The sequence below is a fragment of the Plodia interpunctella genome, chromosome 16 (assembly GCF_027563975.2).
Source record: "Plodia interpunctella isolate USDA-ARS_2022_Savannah chromosome 16, ilPloInte3.2, whole genome shotgun sequence".
NCBI lineage: Eukaryota > Metazoa > Arthropoda > Insecta > Lepidoptera > Pyralidae > Plodia > Plodia interpunctella.
Genome location: NC_071309.1, coordinates 5,410,393 through 5,426,863, shown reverse-complemented (window position 1 = coordinate 5,426,863; position 16,471 = coordinate 5,410,393). Strand labels below are relative to the sequence as shown.

Below are 16,471 nucleotides of genomic sequence, written 5' to 3'. Positions count from 1 at the left end.
GCTAGTTTATGATGAAAATCTACTACTAAACTAATTCTTTCTCGATATTTGTAGATACCTAATATTGACGCAAGAGCTCAAGAATGGCAATAGCTCGGTCGGCGGCCGCGGTGACGTGTAAAGCGCTCTCTAGCGTCCAGTGTAATTAATGCCATCTCAAATACCTCCAGGTAAGTAATAAAAGTAATGGAGAGCCGCCGTCGTATTTCCTCCATTGTGTTTTAGTACCTACGATATATCTTCTATAAGGTGTAGGTAGCGAACTAAGTATATCAAGAACAAAAGCACCTATTTTGAGATGATGACCAAATTAATTATCTACAACCACAGCTACTTCTTTTTAAGGTGGAGTCCTACTATTTTTGGTGTTGTCTCCGATGCTAATTCTTCTGTGTATAAGTTACATCAAACTAGATAGCAATTGATTATTCTTTGCTATACCTAGGTACCAAACTCTAGTTACCTATAGGCGACCGACAGCACTAAAAATGGGAGATAATCTATTTAATTTCTTTTCTCCGTTCATTAACAATCTGTAGCAATAATTTCTTATAATATGATATGTACTTATTTTCTTCCTGTCTGCCTGTGGTCTACTGAATAACATTAAGATAAATTTAACCAAGATTCAAAAATAGTTTAAAGAATCATAGGCGACAAAACCGCAGTGATGCGCACAGTCATTAAAAGGTTTAATTGCTAGGTACTCATTAATGAGTACGGAAGGGGAAAATGTCCCCCATACAATACCTACATGTTTTTAAAATATTTTATTGACGTGAAAAGTTCTATGTACAAAAACCCTTATTTGTAGTGATGATTTTCAATCCTATGTCCACTTTTATAAATATGGACCACAATGAACACGTATGATAACACCATATCGATTGTCGCGTAGGCGATGGGGTAAGGAGGCCCGCAAGCTGAGGAGTAAGTAACTAGGTGGTTTTAAGTTAAGTGTTTTAACATAGACAAAATCGCGCGGGCCGCCAGAGCCCGGCACACTGGCACACTGGAGCCCGGCACATGCCGTAACAGAAGCATTTTTTGTGATATTATTATAGTAAGTACTTCTTTATTACTAAAATAAAATGAAATATGTTGTCGTATTCAATACAAACCCTAAAAACCGAATACCAATAGCTATTATCTGTGTGATTTGTCCTAATATATTTATTTATCATTTATTATGGAGCAATACCTACTATTGGTAAATTGATATACTATCGATCTTATTGCTCTGCAGTATTATATATAAACTATTGACAATTTTGCACAATATCCAAGTGATATTGCAGAGCAATACTAAAGATAGTATAGATTGTCTAATCATCACGATTCGATACTGTCGACAGTATAGATCTTTAACACAGATAATATGTTCTTTACCAATTTTCTTGCACCAAAACTGCCTATCGATACTATTGGTTTTTCTCAAAACTATCGAAACGCTATCGATAGTTGATTGTCGAGAGGCAACACTATGAGGCAGGCAGACTGTCTGTCTCAGTCTGTCTACTCAATACAAAAGACTTGGCTGTATGGGGTAGTACCCTTTGCCTCCTCAATAAAACGAGGGAATAAACATTGAGGTCTACGCTACGCTGTCAGTTGTCAATGCAAAAATGCGTAGGTACTAAGGCAATTGTCATTTTTATTTTACCCAGGCAGGCAGATTGTTTTTCGAGAACGAAGACAATCAACAATGTCTTCTCAATTATCTGCTCTTGAGCTTCTTAAATTAGGAGATGAAGGAAGAGAAAAACCATTTCTCAACAAAATTTGGCCTCAATTGCTGGGTGTATTCTTTGGAGTCGGCAGCGCAGCTGCGATAAACTTTGGCACGAGACGTCCTTTATTCAGCGGTAATTATATAAGATGAAAACAAATCCTTTTGTAACGTTAAAACTATAATCAATTTGTATCGCAAATGGCTTATGGTCAGAGTTGATCGCCCAACTTCAAGCTACATAGGCCTGCTTTGTAAGACTACAATTTCGTTTGTATTAGGAAGTTCATATTATTATCAACTTCAAAACATTGTCTTATGCCGATCAAGGTTATATTGTACAACCAACAACACATCTAGTTTCCTGCATGAACATCTATGGCGTGGTAATAGCGGCGAGTTTGCAATGAATTTGGGTAGATTGATGTGCTGTTGATTGTACCTGTCTACTATAATTCGTTGCTTACGCCTATACTATTATAGTATATAGTAGATTTATATTTCATAACAAATATACCTACTCAATCTTGCCTTAGCAATTAGGAATTATAAATAGATTACTGACTCTGGGGGAGAATAGTGACCTAAATTGAATATGGTAGGGTACTAGTTTTCTACTTATCTGCAGAAGACCAGGTTGTGGCTCACATTACCACATATGCTAAACAGAGAGCATTTTGCTTCAAGCATTACATATTTGTAATGTGCTGTTTGTACCATTATGTTTGAGCAAATAATCATTTTTTTCAATCACCATCTAAATTTAAGGTATATACAAACATGTTTTGGGAGTTGGAGCAATGACAACAATCTTCACCTATGTCCAAAACAGGCGCAATGAGTACTATGCAGAAAAAGATGCTGTCTTGAGACATTATGTGGAATTGCACCCAGAGGATTTCCCTATCAAACGTATGTATTATATGATAATAGGATAAGAATGGCATATTTCCTCAATTGATCAAACAAAAAGAGGAGACTCCAGCAGTCTTGTATTGGTGGCTCTTATAATAGTTTACAAAATATTTTAGTTCTATTAACACCATGAATTTCTGAATGGTGTGATTCCTGCCTTCATATAGGTCATGTAGTGATAAGAAGCCCTAGGTCTAAAATCACAGTGTCTTCAAAATAGAAAGGTTCATTTTTCAAACATAAGGGGAAAGGGGCCTCATAGCCCGAAAAATTACTAGTAACATGAGAAGATGAACTAAGATATATACCATTGAGTAAGTAAAGGTAAGATAATAATGTAAGGAAAGCTAAGACATAAGGAATTAAAATTAATCTTTTCTTTTACAGCTAGACAAACAATTGGCGAAATCATGGAGCCCTGGGTACCAATCCGATAGATAATTACTTACTAGAATTTGTAGAATTTAAAAAATGTTTAATTTATGAGTCTATTAAATAATTACCACATACAAAGAGGTTTTGTTTATCCATACAAAGTGAACCTCCAGTATTCCAGCTCTTCCTGTGCTAAAGATTAACTTATTACTAAAATACATACATAGCATTGTGTTTTCAAACATACATTTTAATATCATGTAATTGTCTGAATAATATGCAATGTACTTTGATATGTAGTTTGCAGGCAGTTTTGGTCTAATTTGAAGTGTTATTAAGAGATGAGAAGAATAAAAACATATTTCTAGAAACTATATTTTTTTTATTATGACATAGAAGTTCCACATAATTGTCATGACTGCTACCAAGTATCTATTTAATGCTGAGATAGTAAAGCAGAAAAATAAATCGCTAATAAAGGCAAAGTAGGCCTTTACAGTAAAATTAAATGTCAGTCGCTGACCCCACTTTGTTCAATTCATAAGGCGCTGTAGCTTTTCATGCTATGTAATGGTTCATAACCCTTATGATACTGAAGGTGATGCTGTGCTAAAGCAGTTAAGTATTCAAAGCCTTCTCCACAAATGGCACAATTATGACTATCAGCAACATTCTTTGGATATGGGTGGTGAGTAGGATAAATATCCTTTAACCCTCTATGCTCAAACGATAATATATTATGACTCTGTTCAGATGGATTTTCATGTGGTTTGGGTTCTATTAAATGCTCAATATGGTGATTCGCATCCTTCACAGGAGTTGGCAACACAGGTGCGACATCTTTGCCCACATCTATACCAATTATATCTATGTTGGCATTATTAAATCCGTCATTAGGATTTTTAACATTCTCCTCCGCGGCTTGATGCTTCTTTTGCTTGTGTATTTTCTGGAAAATAAAATAATAGGTGAATCAGAATCATGCCAATTGTTTACTATAATAATTAAACTAATGGATATCTACTGCTAAATATTTAACAGACAAAATGAAGCAGAAAGTACGTTTTGCTTGACATATCTAAAATTAGATTTATTCTTCAACATTGCCTTTTTCCAATTTCTTACCCATTTTAGGTAAATATGATGTGCCCTGGGAACCTATATGTCTGGAGTCCCTTCAAATCAATCAAAATGAAATCTCAATGGATTTGATTTATTGAGTACTTCGACGGAGTAAATACCTACTAATTCCATGGAAATTTATAATATGCGCCATAAATTATAGAATAAGAATACTCCTCTTTTCAAGAAACCCTTTATTCTGTTTTATATAATTTTTTCGTTTCACTTCACGTGAGTTGGTAACTGTAACCCGCGGCCTCACTCTCATTGTATTTCTGTAATTGATTCAAATCGGTAGATTTGAATTCCTCTTTTCTTTTTCTTCTCAAAGAGGCCTATGTTCAGTAATCGGCGAAAAAGATTGAAATGATGATGGTAGATTTTCCTAGCATTAAATACAGATGACTTACGAGATCCCTGGCCTGCACGTAGGCCAGGCCGCACACATCGCATTTAAAGTTCTTGACGCCTCTGTGCTTCCCCATGTGACGTGTCAGCTCGCTCGACGTTATAAATGACTTGTTGCATATCGAACATATCTGAAAAATAACATAAATAAATGATGAGTTCAAGATAAATTATTTACTTTCTCAGAATACCAGTGCCTATATATTTTAAGTACTTCAAGGCAAATACTGAGCATAGACCTATTTATATTTATTATGAAAACATTATGATTTTTTTACACCCCGTTAGAGTCTGGGGGAATTTCGTAAATAAGAAAAATATTTTTTCGAATAGTACTAGTGAAGAGATGGGAGTTTTTAAATAAACCTATTAATTGTTATATAGTATTGTTGATTGTTAGATGTTTTTAGTATGAAATACTATTTTGTGCAGTAAAATTTAAATAAAAAAGACTTTTCAACTAATACTTACATGATCTCTCTGGCCTGTATGTATTTTGAGATGCGCCTGAAGATTGCCTTGAGCCGAAAACCGTTTACTGTAATAAACAAATACGTATATAGTTTAGCGCTCTAACTTTGAAAATCACTCATACCAAAAATATTTTCGACATTTCTATCTATACTATTATTATAAGGAGGTAAGCGTTCGTGACTTTGTGAGAGTTTGAATGTTTGAGGAGGGTAATCTCCGCAACTACCGAACCGATTTCGAAAATTCTTTCACCATTAGAAAGGTACATTACCAAGATTGCTATAGGCTACATTTTATCACAGGAGCGAAGCCCCGGAAATATCTAGTTAACACTAGATTAAAATCTAGTTTTAATAGATTTTATTATCTAGTTTTTTTTTACGACCTCGGTGGCGCAGTGTTAAAGTTCTTGCCACTAAACCGAGAGGACCCGGGTTCGATCCCCGGTCGGGTCATGATGGAAAATGATCTTTTTCTGATTGGCCCAGGTCTTGGATGTTTATCTATATATGTATTTGTTATAAAATATAGTATTGTTGAGTTAGTATCCCATAACATAAGTCTCGAACTTACTTTGGGGCTAGCTCAATCTGTGTAATTTGTCCTAATATATTTATTTATTTATAATTGGATTATCATATTTTAAATACAAGTTGTCAATCATAAAGGGACCCAAATAAGGATTTTTGTCTTAGTCAATTGCAGCATACTTTTAACTCTAACTAGCGGTAACAAGACAAATTGATGTAGATTCAACTGCTGTTGACTGTACAAGATATATTTACCTGCAAACCTCACATTGAAAAGGCTTCTCTCCTGTGTGGATGCGTAAATGTATAGTCAAATTGTGTTTTTGTGTGAACCGACGAGTACAGTACATGCATCCAAAAGGCTTGTCCCCAGTGTGTGTCCTGAAACATTTGTCTCAAAATATAAGTTATTGATTACAGTTTTGTTTAAAAAGAGTAAAGTTTGCTATTATTCACATTGGGTACCAATCTAATTTCAATGTACATATTGTTGGTGGACAGAGGACTGTTTTGGACTGGAAATAAGCATAGTCTTCAGTATTGCAACCACAGGTTACAACCTTACCTTACATGCATTTCCAGCTGTGCCTGGCATCGGAACTGTTTATTACATTGGTAACAGTTATGCTCTTGTTTAGGCTTCGGCTTTGGCCCACGTTTTTGTTTTTCAGATTCTGCTTTCCTTCTATAGTTGCTGGTAGGTTTTCTTTGGTTCATGCATTTACTGAAATGTTAAAAATTTTATTAACTGAGTCCCTTTTACTACTATTTTACTTAATTTGTACAATTTTATTTACCATTTTTTTATAATTGTTGTTCTAATGGGCATCTGGAAAATATAAATAACAAAGTGTCAAACAAAAACAAGTGCCAAACATTTTTATATAAAAGATATGTTGATTTGAAAAGTACTTACAATAGGATCAGTCATCACAGCAACATCAGTAAATCTGAAATGTATGTATTTTTTAATTATACTGGCATTACTATCATTTAACAATATATTAGTGCCATGCATAGGTACTATATATAATACAAGCAATATGTACATATTGGAAATATTAAGAGTAATTACTGACTAGAAATTAAAGATACTATGTTAAGTATAATACTTCTCTATTGTGTGCAATCCCAAATACTGGCGCAACCGAACATCGGCTCTTTCACACGTTTGTTTGAAATGATATGCAATTCCAAGTTTGTACACACAATTACTGCACATTTGTTCTGGTAATCCATCATTTTTGCTTATCTGAATACATGAAAATTTGGTAAGTAATTAAAAAAGTAATTTAGCTTTTGAATGCTTTTATGTTAGACAAACTTACTTTAATATTGGAAGAATACTCTATCATTTCACATAATGTGAGATTAAAGTTTTTGGTGAATATTGATGAAAGCACTCCTTCTTCTAAACATATTCTACAGATTTTATTCATTTTTTTGCAATACTTTCATGAATAGGTTAAAGTAAAAATTATCTTGAGTATTCGTTCTTTAAATCATTAAGTTTATGTTATATTTATTTAAAATCGTCTTATAAATCGTTCGTTTTAATAAATGTAAACATACATTCACCAACCAGACAGACAATCACTAACTGTCAGTGACACCAGCCAGTCACTGTCCAATTCAGTACCATGGATTTAATAAATATTTCGTTGTATGGAGTACCTACTAATAATTTTATTAAATGTGCAGTAATACTCCCTGTATTACTGCACATTTATCCCGCTAAAGTACAGCAATGTATGTTATGTACACAAAAGCTTTGCCGCCTTTTGCTATGTTTATTTTAGAGTAGTTTATTAATCCTTTCAATATGTAAAAATTTGTTTATGAAAATATACTACAATGTAGCATATTCGGGTGCCGAAATATTGAAAAATCGTTTTCCAAAAGATAAAAAAACTTCTAAAACGATGGAATACGCCTCACCTCACGAAGACTTATAAAATATGGACTTCATACAGGTAAGATCTTCAGTCAAAATCCAGTTTACGACCACAGTTGACCAAATAAACAGAACAGTGTAGTAGTAACCTAAAATAGTGTACTTTTTTTCCTTTAAACTGGCACCACGACTGCGTAGAAGGTATTTTTGGTCGTAAATCTGCAACAATATTGAATATTGGCGGTTTTTGCCTCCATTGGCAATGTAGGTACCTTACTTGTACCAATAGCGCCATCTGCGCTGAACTTTGCGTTATATGCCCTTTTGGTAGCGCCCTCCCACTTCATCCCGCCCGGCCCCTCTTAGCCCCAAGACTGCGTGAAGACGTTCCATACTGTGGGAATCATATTCGGCCAGCTATGATATTATTATGGAAGTTTAGATATTAAAAAAACACTCTTTGAAAAAAGACAACATCTATTTCAAGTATGTAAGGCTACATTTATTAGGTATACATCATGTAGGTACATATTATAATAATAACATTCAAAAATATGTAAGTAAATATATATGTGTGTAACCGACACTATAATACATTCTGTTATTTCAACACAATTTGTCATTTTTACTTTTAGGTATTAATTAATAGCAATACTATATTTAAATATCAACATTTACCTCATATTCAAAAATAAAAAAGCACAAAGAACCAAAATAACCGTTGATGTTTTATAACGATAAGTTACGACGGTAAAATGCTAGAATTATGTAAGTAATTTATTAAATGGGAATTTGCATTATTTGCCTACTAAGTTTAAACAAATTAATTTGATTTTTACTTTAAGGCACAGTGAGTAATTATTTAATGTAAATTATTATCATATTTCCAATACAGTAATTAATAGATCCTTAACTTTACAATAAATATTATTTTCATAAATAAATAATGTGTACATAATACATTTAGGTATTATGATCATAGGAAAATTCACAAATTGGTTATATTTAGCACCACATTGTTATTCCATTGAAACAATAAAATAAACTGATAATATCAATAGCTTACAGCTATAAAAATAAAGGATGTGAATATAAAATAGTTAAACTTAACGAATAATAATTTTACGTATACTTAAAGTACGTCAACAGAAAATAGGTCAATAAAGAATTTACCCTCTTATTGATAAAAAATGTTGTTTTGGTTGAAATTTGTTTTGTCTCGTTCTCTCAATGTCATATATTATAAAGTGAGATTGGGACAAAACACATTTTGTTTTTTTTTTTTTATGAACAAGATTGTAAGCAACTCCTGCTTCTGCGTATCATACTTTCTAATGGTGTCAATATTAATAACGTAATAAATAAAAGAGAAAAATAATACGCCCGCAACGCTACTATGATTACCTTAGTATTGCACAAATTTCTGGGCAGCGGGTAATCACTTACTAGGTAACCCGCATTAATAACACTTAGCAACGCGATGAGTCGATGTAGATGTCAATGATCTTAAGATACACGAGCGTGGAGTATGCCGTTCTATACTACAATGCATATACAAAGCAAACAGTTCAAACTTTGACGGATTCGGCATATATTACCGATTTTTCATTGCGGCAAATAAAAGCTTCCACTCAAACTACGCAATGTACATTCCGATCGGCTTTACACATTGGCAACGGCCGCGATGAGTTTGACGTAGATGTCAATGCCCCTGAGGTAGACGTCAGCCTTGAGGAACTCATCGTGGTCGTGGAGGAGCACGGGCGTGTGGTTCATGGGGGAGAAGCCGATGGCCGGCAGCCCCAGGCTGCGGATGTAGCGGCTGTCCGTGCCCCCCGGGAATATGCGCCGAGATAACTTCAGCCCCCTGTAAATCAAATTGAAAAATTATTTTTCTTTAACATCCTACGTGCAGATATAGCCCACTTAGTTTTAATTTATACATAGTAAGCATGCCCTGATGGTTGATGGTGAATACACGATCAATGCAATCACAAATTTAAGTTAGTCAAAGTAGATAATTGAAAATTTTTTACGCCAAAAAATGTGACGTCACTATCATACATGCCCCATATAAATTTTTGTTTTTGAAAACTGGAAAAATGTTATTTTACGTTTTATTTTACCTACTACCATTTATGTACAAACATAGGCTAGTTTGATTAATGTTTATATATCGTATAATGTACAAACATTTCATCTGTTGCCCCTTTAAATGCTGTCCAAAAAGGATTTGAAGCGTCCGTTTTAGTGCACTCTACGTATGGATTTCTCTGTTCGAACTCGAATGTGACACCTTCGCCCGCGTCTTTGCACCATGCTTTAATCTGAAAAAAAAGACAATTTTGTTATTAGACGCTTATGAAGATTGAAACAAATTAGTGGCAACAATAGTAGTAGTGTTTTGTCCATTGTACACGGAGAAATGAAAGTTTCTAATAAGGGTTAATGTTCGGGCCGGAGAAGGAGTCGAAGGCCGCGAACACAAAAATTGTAAATCCTACTTTCTTTCGGGTACATACAACACCATATTATGTGTTATTGTTTGTCATAGACAAACGCATGATAACATTTATCCAATAAGCATTCAACTGGGTCATAGTTAGACTTTGGAGGCATTTATATTATTTGTCATTGTTAAAACTTTTAAGTTGTTAGGTAATTTATTCAATTAGTCTTCCCATTCGGTATAGTTTTTATAGGACAATGGTCAAATAGCATGAGGATTGCCAGATGGTAAGCAAACACCATAAGCAAGGGTTCCCACAACCTAATAAGATGAGGCTTTTTGATAGACTCACCCGATTTTCGAACTCCGTGTGATCGACCGTGACAGCCAACCTTATATCAAAAACCGCTGTCAATTTTTCAGGAACAACATTTGATTGCACACCTCCCTGAAACATATAAAACATTAAATCAACAAAAAGTAACACTAGTTACTTTTCGTTAATTTAGGCCATTGATAATGGCCATTAATATTAACAAAAAATATTGGATTATAATTAAGTTTATTTATTTCTCACATTCTTTGAAATTGTATAAATAATTACATAAAACTTAAAGTAAAATTTTAGGCATTACGATTATTTACACTTACCATAAATTTTATCATAAAGTAATATAGGAAAGCTTGTAAATAAAACATAATGGATAAAAAAATTGTTTAAGGATACATATCAAAATTATTTTTTTCAAGTACAACATTAAATCTATGTATTCCGTAATCATTTTATTTAAGCAGTTCTATATACTATATATCTATTGTAACTAGCTGTTGCCCGCGGTTCCTCCAGCGACAAAAAGTAACTTATATCACTCTCCAAAATTATCTCGACACAAAAAATCACATTAGTTAATTCAAGGACAAACAAACATACTTTCACATTTATTATTATGGACATGGATAGCAACTTACGTATATTTGTGTTAAGTTGATTGTTGTGACGTCACCTATGTACAGTGTGGGATCATTTTCCAAAATCCTTTTTTGCTCTTCCCTCAAATCCATGAATTTGTCAATTATGTACCTTAACTGTAAATAAAATCGTTGCGTGACTAACAAACCGACAAAACGAAAGATCGTTTGACTATCTTCCACCTTTATGCGCATTTTACCATAATTTATAATATTTCAGCTTTTGTTTTTCAAATCGATTGACTTCAGACCCCAAAGATGGTTTGTTTGTAATAGAATTAATCATGTGGAATCGAAAGGTCCTTCGAATCCGGTTCGTGTCATGACTTTGTGTTTTGTATAGTGTAATCTAGCCCGCATACCTATCATTTTCATAAATACCACTAGCTTCCGTTGAAAGAAAACATTGTAACAAAATCTATATAATGGTTGATGGTTCACTAGTATATACATATACTCGTATACTAATTGCAACTAGATGGCAACACGTTTACGTATATCAGATGTACCAAGTTATTAATACACTCGATAACAAAAAAAGAGTCATAAAATAAAAGTTATTTGTATATACCTTTTCCCCAGCTGTGTTTGGAATTAAAAGTGATCCATGGCCTGGTTGCCCGGTGCAGTGTACGTGTATTTCTGATAACAATACGTTTCAAATTATTCACAAAAAAATAGAATATAATTCAAACTTATTTACCAACATTTACAAAGGAAGGAATGAATAACTACTAAAAGCATTATCTACTACTCAACATTGCACAAATACTCAACTTAGAGTTTGTTTGTAGAAGCGAAATGGAATCGCTTTCTCTGTCTACGCTAATAAGCATAGACAGTAGATGTCAATTTTCTTAAATTAAGTAGTAGTTATAATTCTCTTACGCCAAATGCTTCTCTCGCCATTGAAGATGATGAATTCTTCGTCAGGGTTCGCCATTCCTTCGTCCAATGCGAATCCGATGTTCAGGGCCTTGAACTCGCTAGTGTGAATGAATTTCTTCATACCATCAAGACCTCCAATCTCCTCGTCTGTAAAAAAATGTATGATATACATATATTTTGTCTTTAATGAATGATCCCGAGTTTTTTCTTTTTGTCTCTGTCTATATTTTTGGTATATAAACTCCTACGGCACGACTAGGATTCAAACCTGGGACCTTTCGGACCACATATGGGTGGTTTTTATCGCTGGACCACCACCATATAAATCCTAATACACCGTACCAGGAACAAAAGAGATGTGCAATGTCCTCTTCAGCTGAACTCCAGCTTGTTTCAGCTTCCTGATCGCCTCCAGATACTGTATGCCGACACATTTCATGTCTTGGGAGCCCCGGGCAAAGATCTTCCCTTCGTCGTCGATGTGCCCACTGAATGGCGGGTAAGTCCAACTTTTCTGAAGGTGAAATATTAGTACACTATTATTTATTAGCTGTGAATTTGAAAGAAATAATTGCACTCTATGTCCCTTATCACATCCTCTATTTTGTCACATTTCAATTTTAAAATTTGAGTTTGGTATATTTAAAAAAAAATTAGGTATTTTACTTACTTCAAATACAGGCACGACATCCATGTGAGAATTTAATAGTATCGTAGGAAGGCCTGGTTCTTTGCCGGGCCATGTCAACACCACTATAGGCTTTTTTGGCACCACCTCGTATACTTTAAATGACAGGCCGATTTGTTGTGCCTGATTTTTGAGGAAGGAAACACAACCATCTGAGAAAAATAAATCAGTTTATTTATCATCATATTATATCACCATGCATTGTATTAAAATGTATGTATCTTCCATGCATTTTATTGAATTTAATTACTTATGTGCTTATAGTTTATTTACCGATAAGGTACCTTCGCCACTTTTCACACTAGCTGACAAATCATAATCAATGTTTTACTACGTCAGAAACAAGTAGTGGTGTGTGCAAAATCCTATGGGGGTCAAATGAACAAACTCATGATATCGATATCAAATCTAATAAAAAAGGAGCTTGTCTCCTAAAGAAATTGATACAGTATCACGTTTTTATCTTTAACGACGTAGATAGAGCAAAGTAAGTTTGTAACTAGAAGGTCACGCTTAGCTGGTATTGCTATATTGGTAAAATTAAGCTAGCGATAGGTAACAAGGTTGCTAGGCTTATCGCCTATAAGAATGTCCAGTTAACACTTCCCTACATCTACTTTTACAATCGGCGCGAGAGAAGAAGCAGCTGGTACCTACATTATGTTTTTCCTTGGCCCCCTAAAACCAATACTAAGATAGGCGTAATATGCACCACTTAAATTCACATTATCCAATTCTGTTAGAGTGCGCTCCCGCTAGACCCTATAGACTACGACTTGCCATCGTGTTCAATTCACAGTATCCTCATTAAATAATAGTCGGGTTCCCACTAGGTGCAATTCCAATGACTGATAGGTAAAGGTTGACTGGAAGAGAATGCTTAGCATTAACCGTCTTTTGTACCGTTTGTATCATTGGAAAAACGATTTAGATAGGTAGGTAGTTAGGTATATAAATAGTTTATGAAATACTAGGTGCGCCCCGGGGCTTCGCTTCCGTGGGAATTTCGGGATAAAAACTATCCTATGTATTATAGGGTAGGTACCTTTTATTCCGAAATTTCTACCCGAGCCGAACCACGGGGTGCAACTAATAATAATATATTCTTATGATATGCATATTTTGTACAGACATAGTGATATGTTTATCTGATAATGACTTTATACTTACTATCTTTAAACTAACGAGATAATAAGATACCTAGTTAAATCAATTTAAATATAAGATTTACATACCTATAGTCATATTTTTCTCATAAAAATAATATGTAATAGTGTAACTAGAAGAAATTAAGGCACCTTACCTAAGTAGGTACCTAAATTCTTTCTAAGCCTAAATGAGATCAAAAAATGGAGCAATATGCAGATGATTTAATGTAAAGGAAATCATATCATGATACCTAAATACATTGTTGTCTGTAAGTTACTGCTTTACCTACGAGTATAACATTATCATATCAATAAATGAAAAGGAAAATTTATATATGAAAATAAATATAGATTAGACTTTTTATTTTACTATAGATGCTATGGCAGCTTTTTTTGCGGGAATAATAATATTAAATAGATGTTTTTTGCTACTATTTAATTTTCTTTAAAATAAGTAAATGGAACTTCTTATAGTATTAATTACAAAATCTTACCATAATTGACATCAGGCTGGACACTCGGAATCTTCAGATACTCGACAAAGTTGGCCACCGCCGGGTTGTCCAGATAATTAGTCGCCATCACCGACTACGTGTAACCACTAGAGCGTCCAATGCGACAATGAGACACGGAGACATATCACAACTGAGAAGTGATAATACGTACCTAGTATAAATATTGACAATAGACATTAAAGAATCATGTATTTGTGTAGGTATTGTTAGATAATTTATGTAATGATAATGGCATGGTGAGTCGAGATAATATAATTTGTTTGAATGTAAGTACCTATATTTTTTACATATAAGTAGTTATGTCTTTTGCTTAGTACATTTCGATTTTTCTTTCACGGTTCTATTAGAAGAAATTTCTTTAGAAATAAGTTCCTGCTTAACTACTTATAAATAGGAAACTAAGAAGTAAATATTATATGCTTAGTAAAAATTAAAATTTTTTTAATTCAGAAGTAAATCCTAATGTTTTCTACAGATACTTTTTGTTACCAGAAGAATCTCTTGATAGTAGCGCCATTTTGACCAAAGTTGATGTTTGAATAAGTTAATGTTTACAATTTTTTGGGTATGGTAACTAGCACATAATATTTTTATTGTGTATATTTGTAACAGCTCCGCATTTTGTTTAAGTGACTGTGTAACTAACAAACCTATTGTCAGTGTAAATGAAGTGATGTTTTTATTAAAGTTACCATTTTCTAAAGCCAAGCATCAAAACATTATATTTATCTAAAACCTGGTTCACATTTTCATTATTGATAAAGCCCTAATATTGATTAAGCCCAATATGCATTTTGATCAACTTATACATCAAAATAATGAACAGGAAATGATGAATATCATGTAATGTGTAAATATTAAGTAAAAATTAGTACCTAAAAAAAATTGGACAGTGATTAGCGTTATAATCCAAATTGATAACTGCACTTAACACTAATTAAAATGTGAACCAGGCTGGATAGGCACTTATTAGTATCATATATTTACTGCAAGTGTCAAGCATATAGAAGTCCATTCTATTTGTTTACAAGTAGCACCATCCTGTACCCATCCATTGTCATGTTATGGTCATGAACTTACACTTATTATTATTACACTTACTTAACTAATCTTTTGATAAATTAGAAATTAGGTCATTCAGCAAACATTAAACATGCAATACCAATATTGTTAGTATTGATTAGTTGAATTTTGATAATTTATTTATATTTACATTTATATTATTTACTAGCTTTTCCCCTCAGTATGGTCTGTGTGAATTTCCAGACAGACATACAAAAATAAAAAAAGTGTATATGTAATGGAAACATGTTATTAATACTATGCAATAAAATGCTGTTATTTTGAAATTACAGACAGAAACTATTTGTATAGAGGTCCTGTGTGAAATAGAGAAGGCAATGGTGAACCACCAAATTAATATTGCCAAGTCATTGTGTTACATTCCATTTAATGCCCACAGCCAAATATTATGATCCTAGAGGAATAGGTACGATTGTAAGGCCTTCTTTAATTATTTTATGAAAACCAACTAGGTATATAGATTATAGATAACAATATGTTCTGTAAAAGAACAGAATTAAAAACGCAAGTTCACAGCATAAAGATTTTGAATAATTTTGAGCTATTTTTCTCTTCTTAGTGATACTTGTGGCATCGATTACTAACGACATTAGTTAGGTACTTTGATTTATTTACAGACCATCAAACTGAAATTGCAAAAGCGTAGTTTTTATGAATTGTTAAAGAAGAGATGCTTGTGGAAAGATGCTATTTTTCAATGAGGTACCAGCAGCACTATTTTGCTTTCGTTACAATAATATTAAATTGAATTATTCTACATGTCAATACAAGTTAAAATTAAAATATTTAACCATCCATCGCTACCTACCTATATGAAACAAAATACACTAAAATGTCAATGTCAAAAAAAGTTGTAATTTTTGTCTCATCTACAAAATATCCTTAGACAAATATCATGGAATAGGGCATATTATGCAAAGATGGCGCTACGGGTACAACTAAGGTACACAAACATTATCCAGAAAATAATAACACTATTTTAGGTTATGTTCTGCATTATTTGGTCAACTGTGGTCATAAACTGATATAAACTTGATTTTGACTGAAAATCTTACCTGTATGAAGTCCATATTTTATTTATTGTTCCATATTTTATGTATTTTATTTATTGTTCCGAGCTTTTTTCGACCGTTTACTGGCTCGAAAATTTTACAGCGTGAGGCGTATCCCTTAGATTTCTAAGTTTTTTATCTTATGGAAAATGTTTTTTCCCAATATTTCGGCATCCGAATATGCTACATTCTTGTATATTTTCACAAACGAATGCTTACATAGTGAAAGAAT

The 16,471-nt window shown here is 33.3% G+C and overlaps 3 protein-coding genes across 6 annotated transcripts; 1 reads left to right on the top strand and 2 right to left on the bottom strand.

The window, feature by feature from the left end:
• The first annotated feature begins 1,625 nt into the window (after nucleotides 1–1,625).
• ND-B14.5B (NADH dehydrogenase (ubiquinone) B14.5 B subunit) lies at nucleotides 1,626–3,157 on the top strand. The gene is made up of 3 exons (XM_053756950.2): nucleotides 1,626–1,865; nucleotides 2,498–2,641; nucleotides 3,032–3,157. The coding sequence occupies exons 1-3, from the start codon at nucleotides 1,706–1,708 to the stop codon at nucleotides 3,079–3,081; spliced, it is 354 nt and encodes a 117-aa protein (XP_053612925.1). The 5' UTR covers nucleotides 1,626–1,705; the 3' UTR covers nucleotides 3,082–3,157.
• Nucleotides 3,158–3,386: 229 nt separating this feature from the next.
• Nucleotides 3,387–7,616, bottom strand: LOC128676678 (uncharacterized protein). Of its 2 annotated transcripts, none has more exons than XM_053756948.2 (9): nucleotides 6,882–7,158; nucleotides 6,666–6,805; nucleotides 6,470–6,503; nucleotides 6,351–6,382; nucleotides 6,119–6,277; nucleotides 5,809–5,934; nucleotides 5,021–5,087; nucleotides 4,552–4,680; nucleotides 3,387–3,968 (listed from the first exon to the last, which is right to left on the bottom strand). In XM_053756948.2, exons 1-9 carry the CDS (start codon nucleotides 6,990–6,992, stop codon nucleotides 3,558–3,560), a joined length of 1,209 nt encoding a protein of 402 aa, XP_053612923.1. In that variant the 5' UTR covers nucleotides 6,993–7,158; the 3' UTR covers nucleotides 3,387–3,557. The 2 variants fall into 2 exon arrangements, with proteins under 2 accessions (XP_053612923.1, XP_053612924.1); XM_053756949.2 differs by lacking the exon at nucleotides 6,882–7,158 and adding an exon at nucleotides 7,492–7,616 and having other exon boundaries at nucleotides 3,424–3,968.
• A 1,266-nt stretch (nucleotides 7,617–8,882) lies between these two features.
• On the bottom strand, nucleotides 8,883–16,025 carry LOC128676435 (aminoacylase-1-like). Of its 3 annotated transcripts, none has more exons than XM_064436454.1 (10): nucleotides 15,996–16,025; nucleotides 14,084–14,255; nucleotides 12,424–12,593; nucleotides 12,096–12,267; nucleotides 11,754–11,900; nucleotides 11,437–11,507; nucleotides 10,866–10,982; nucleotides 10,249–10,344; nucleotides 9,641–9,774; nucleotides 8,883–9,314 (listed from the first exon to the last, which is right to left on the bottom strand). In XM_064436454.1, exons 2-10 carry the CDS (start codon nucleotides 14,169–14,171, stop codon nucleotides 9,110–9,112), a joined length of 1,200 nt encoding a protein of 399 aa, XP_064292524.1. In that variant the 5' UTR covers nucleotides 14,172–14,255; nucleotides 15,996–16,025; the 3' UTR covers nucleotides 8,883–9,109. The 3 variants fall into 3 exon arrangements, with proteins under 3 accessions (XP_064292524.1, XP_053612517.1, XP_064292525.1); XM_053756542.2 differs by lacking the exon at nucleotides 15,996–16,025 and adding an exon at nucleotides 15,807–15,962; XM_064436455.1 differs by lacking the exon at nucleotides 15,996–16,025 and adding an exon at nucleotides 15,807–15,822 and having other exon boundaries at nucleotides 14,084–14,234.
• Between the last annotated feature and the right edge of the window lie 446 nt (nucleotides 16,026–16,471).

Coding starts and splice junctions, on each gene's coding strand:
- ND-B14.5B (XM_053756950.2), top strand. CDS start 1,706: ATGTCTTCTCAATTATCTGCTCTTGAGCTTCTTAAATTAGGAGATGAA. Junction 1,866..2,497: donor GAGACGTCCTTTATTCAGCG/GTAATTATATAA, acceptor TCTAAATTTAAG/GTATATACAAACATGTTTTG. Junction 2,642..3,031: donor AGAGGATTTCCCTATCAAAC/GTATGTATTATA, acceptor TTTCTTTTACAG/CTAGACAAACAATTGGCGAA.
- LOC128676678 (XM_053756948.2), bottom strand. CDS start 6,992: ATGAATAAAATCTGTAGAATATGTTTAGAAGAAGGAGTGCTTTCATCA. Junction 6,504..6,665: donor GGATTGCACACAATAGAGAA/GTATTATACTTA, acceptor CATACATTTCAG/ATTTACTGATGTTGCTGTGA. Junction 3,969..4,551: donor ACGTGCAGGCCAGGGATCTC/GTAAGTCATCTG, acceptor TTTATTTTCCAG/AAAATACACAAGCAAAAGAA.
- LOC128676435 (XM_064436454.1), bottom strand. CDS start 14,171: ATGGCGACTAATTATCTGGACAACCCGGCGGTGGCCAACTTTGTCGAG. Junction 11,901..12,095: donor GCACATCTCTTTTGTTCCTG/GTACGGTGTATT, acceptor ATTTTTTTACAG/ACGAGGAGATTGGAGGTCTT. Junction 9,315..9,640: donor AAAGGGGCAACAGATGAAAT/GTTTGTACATTA, acceptor TTTGATTTACAG/GGGGCTGAAGTTATCTCGGC.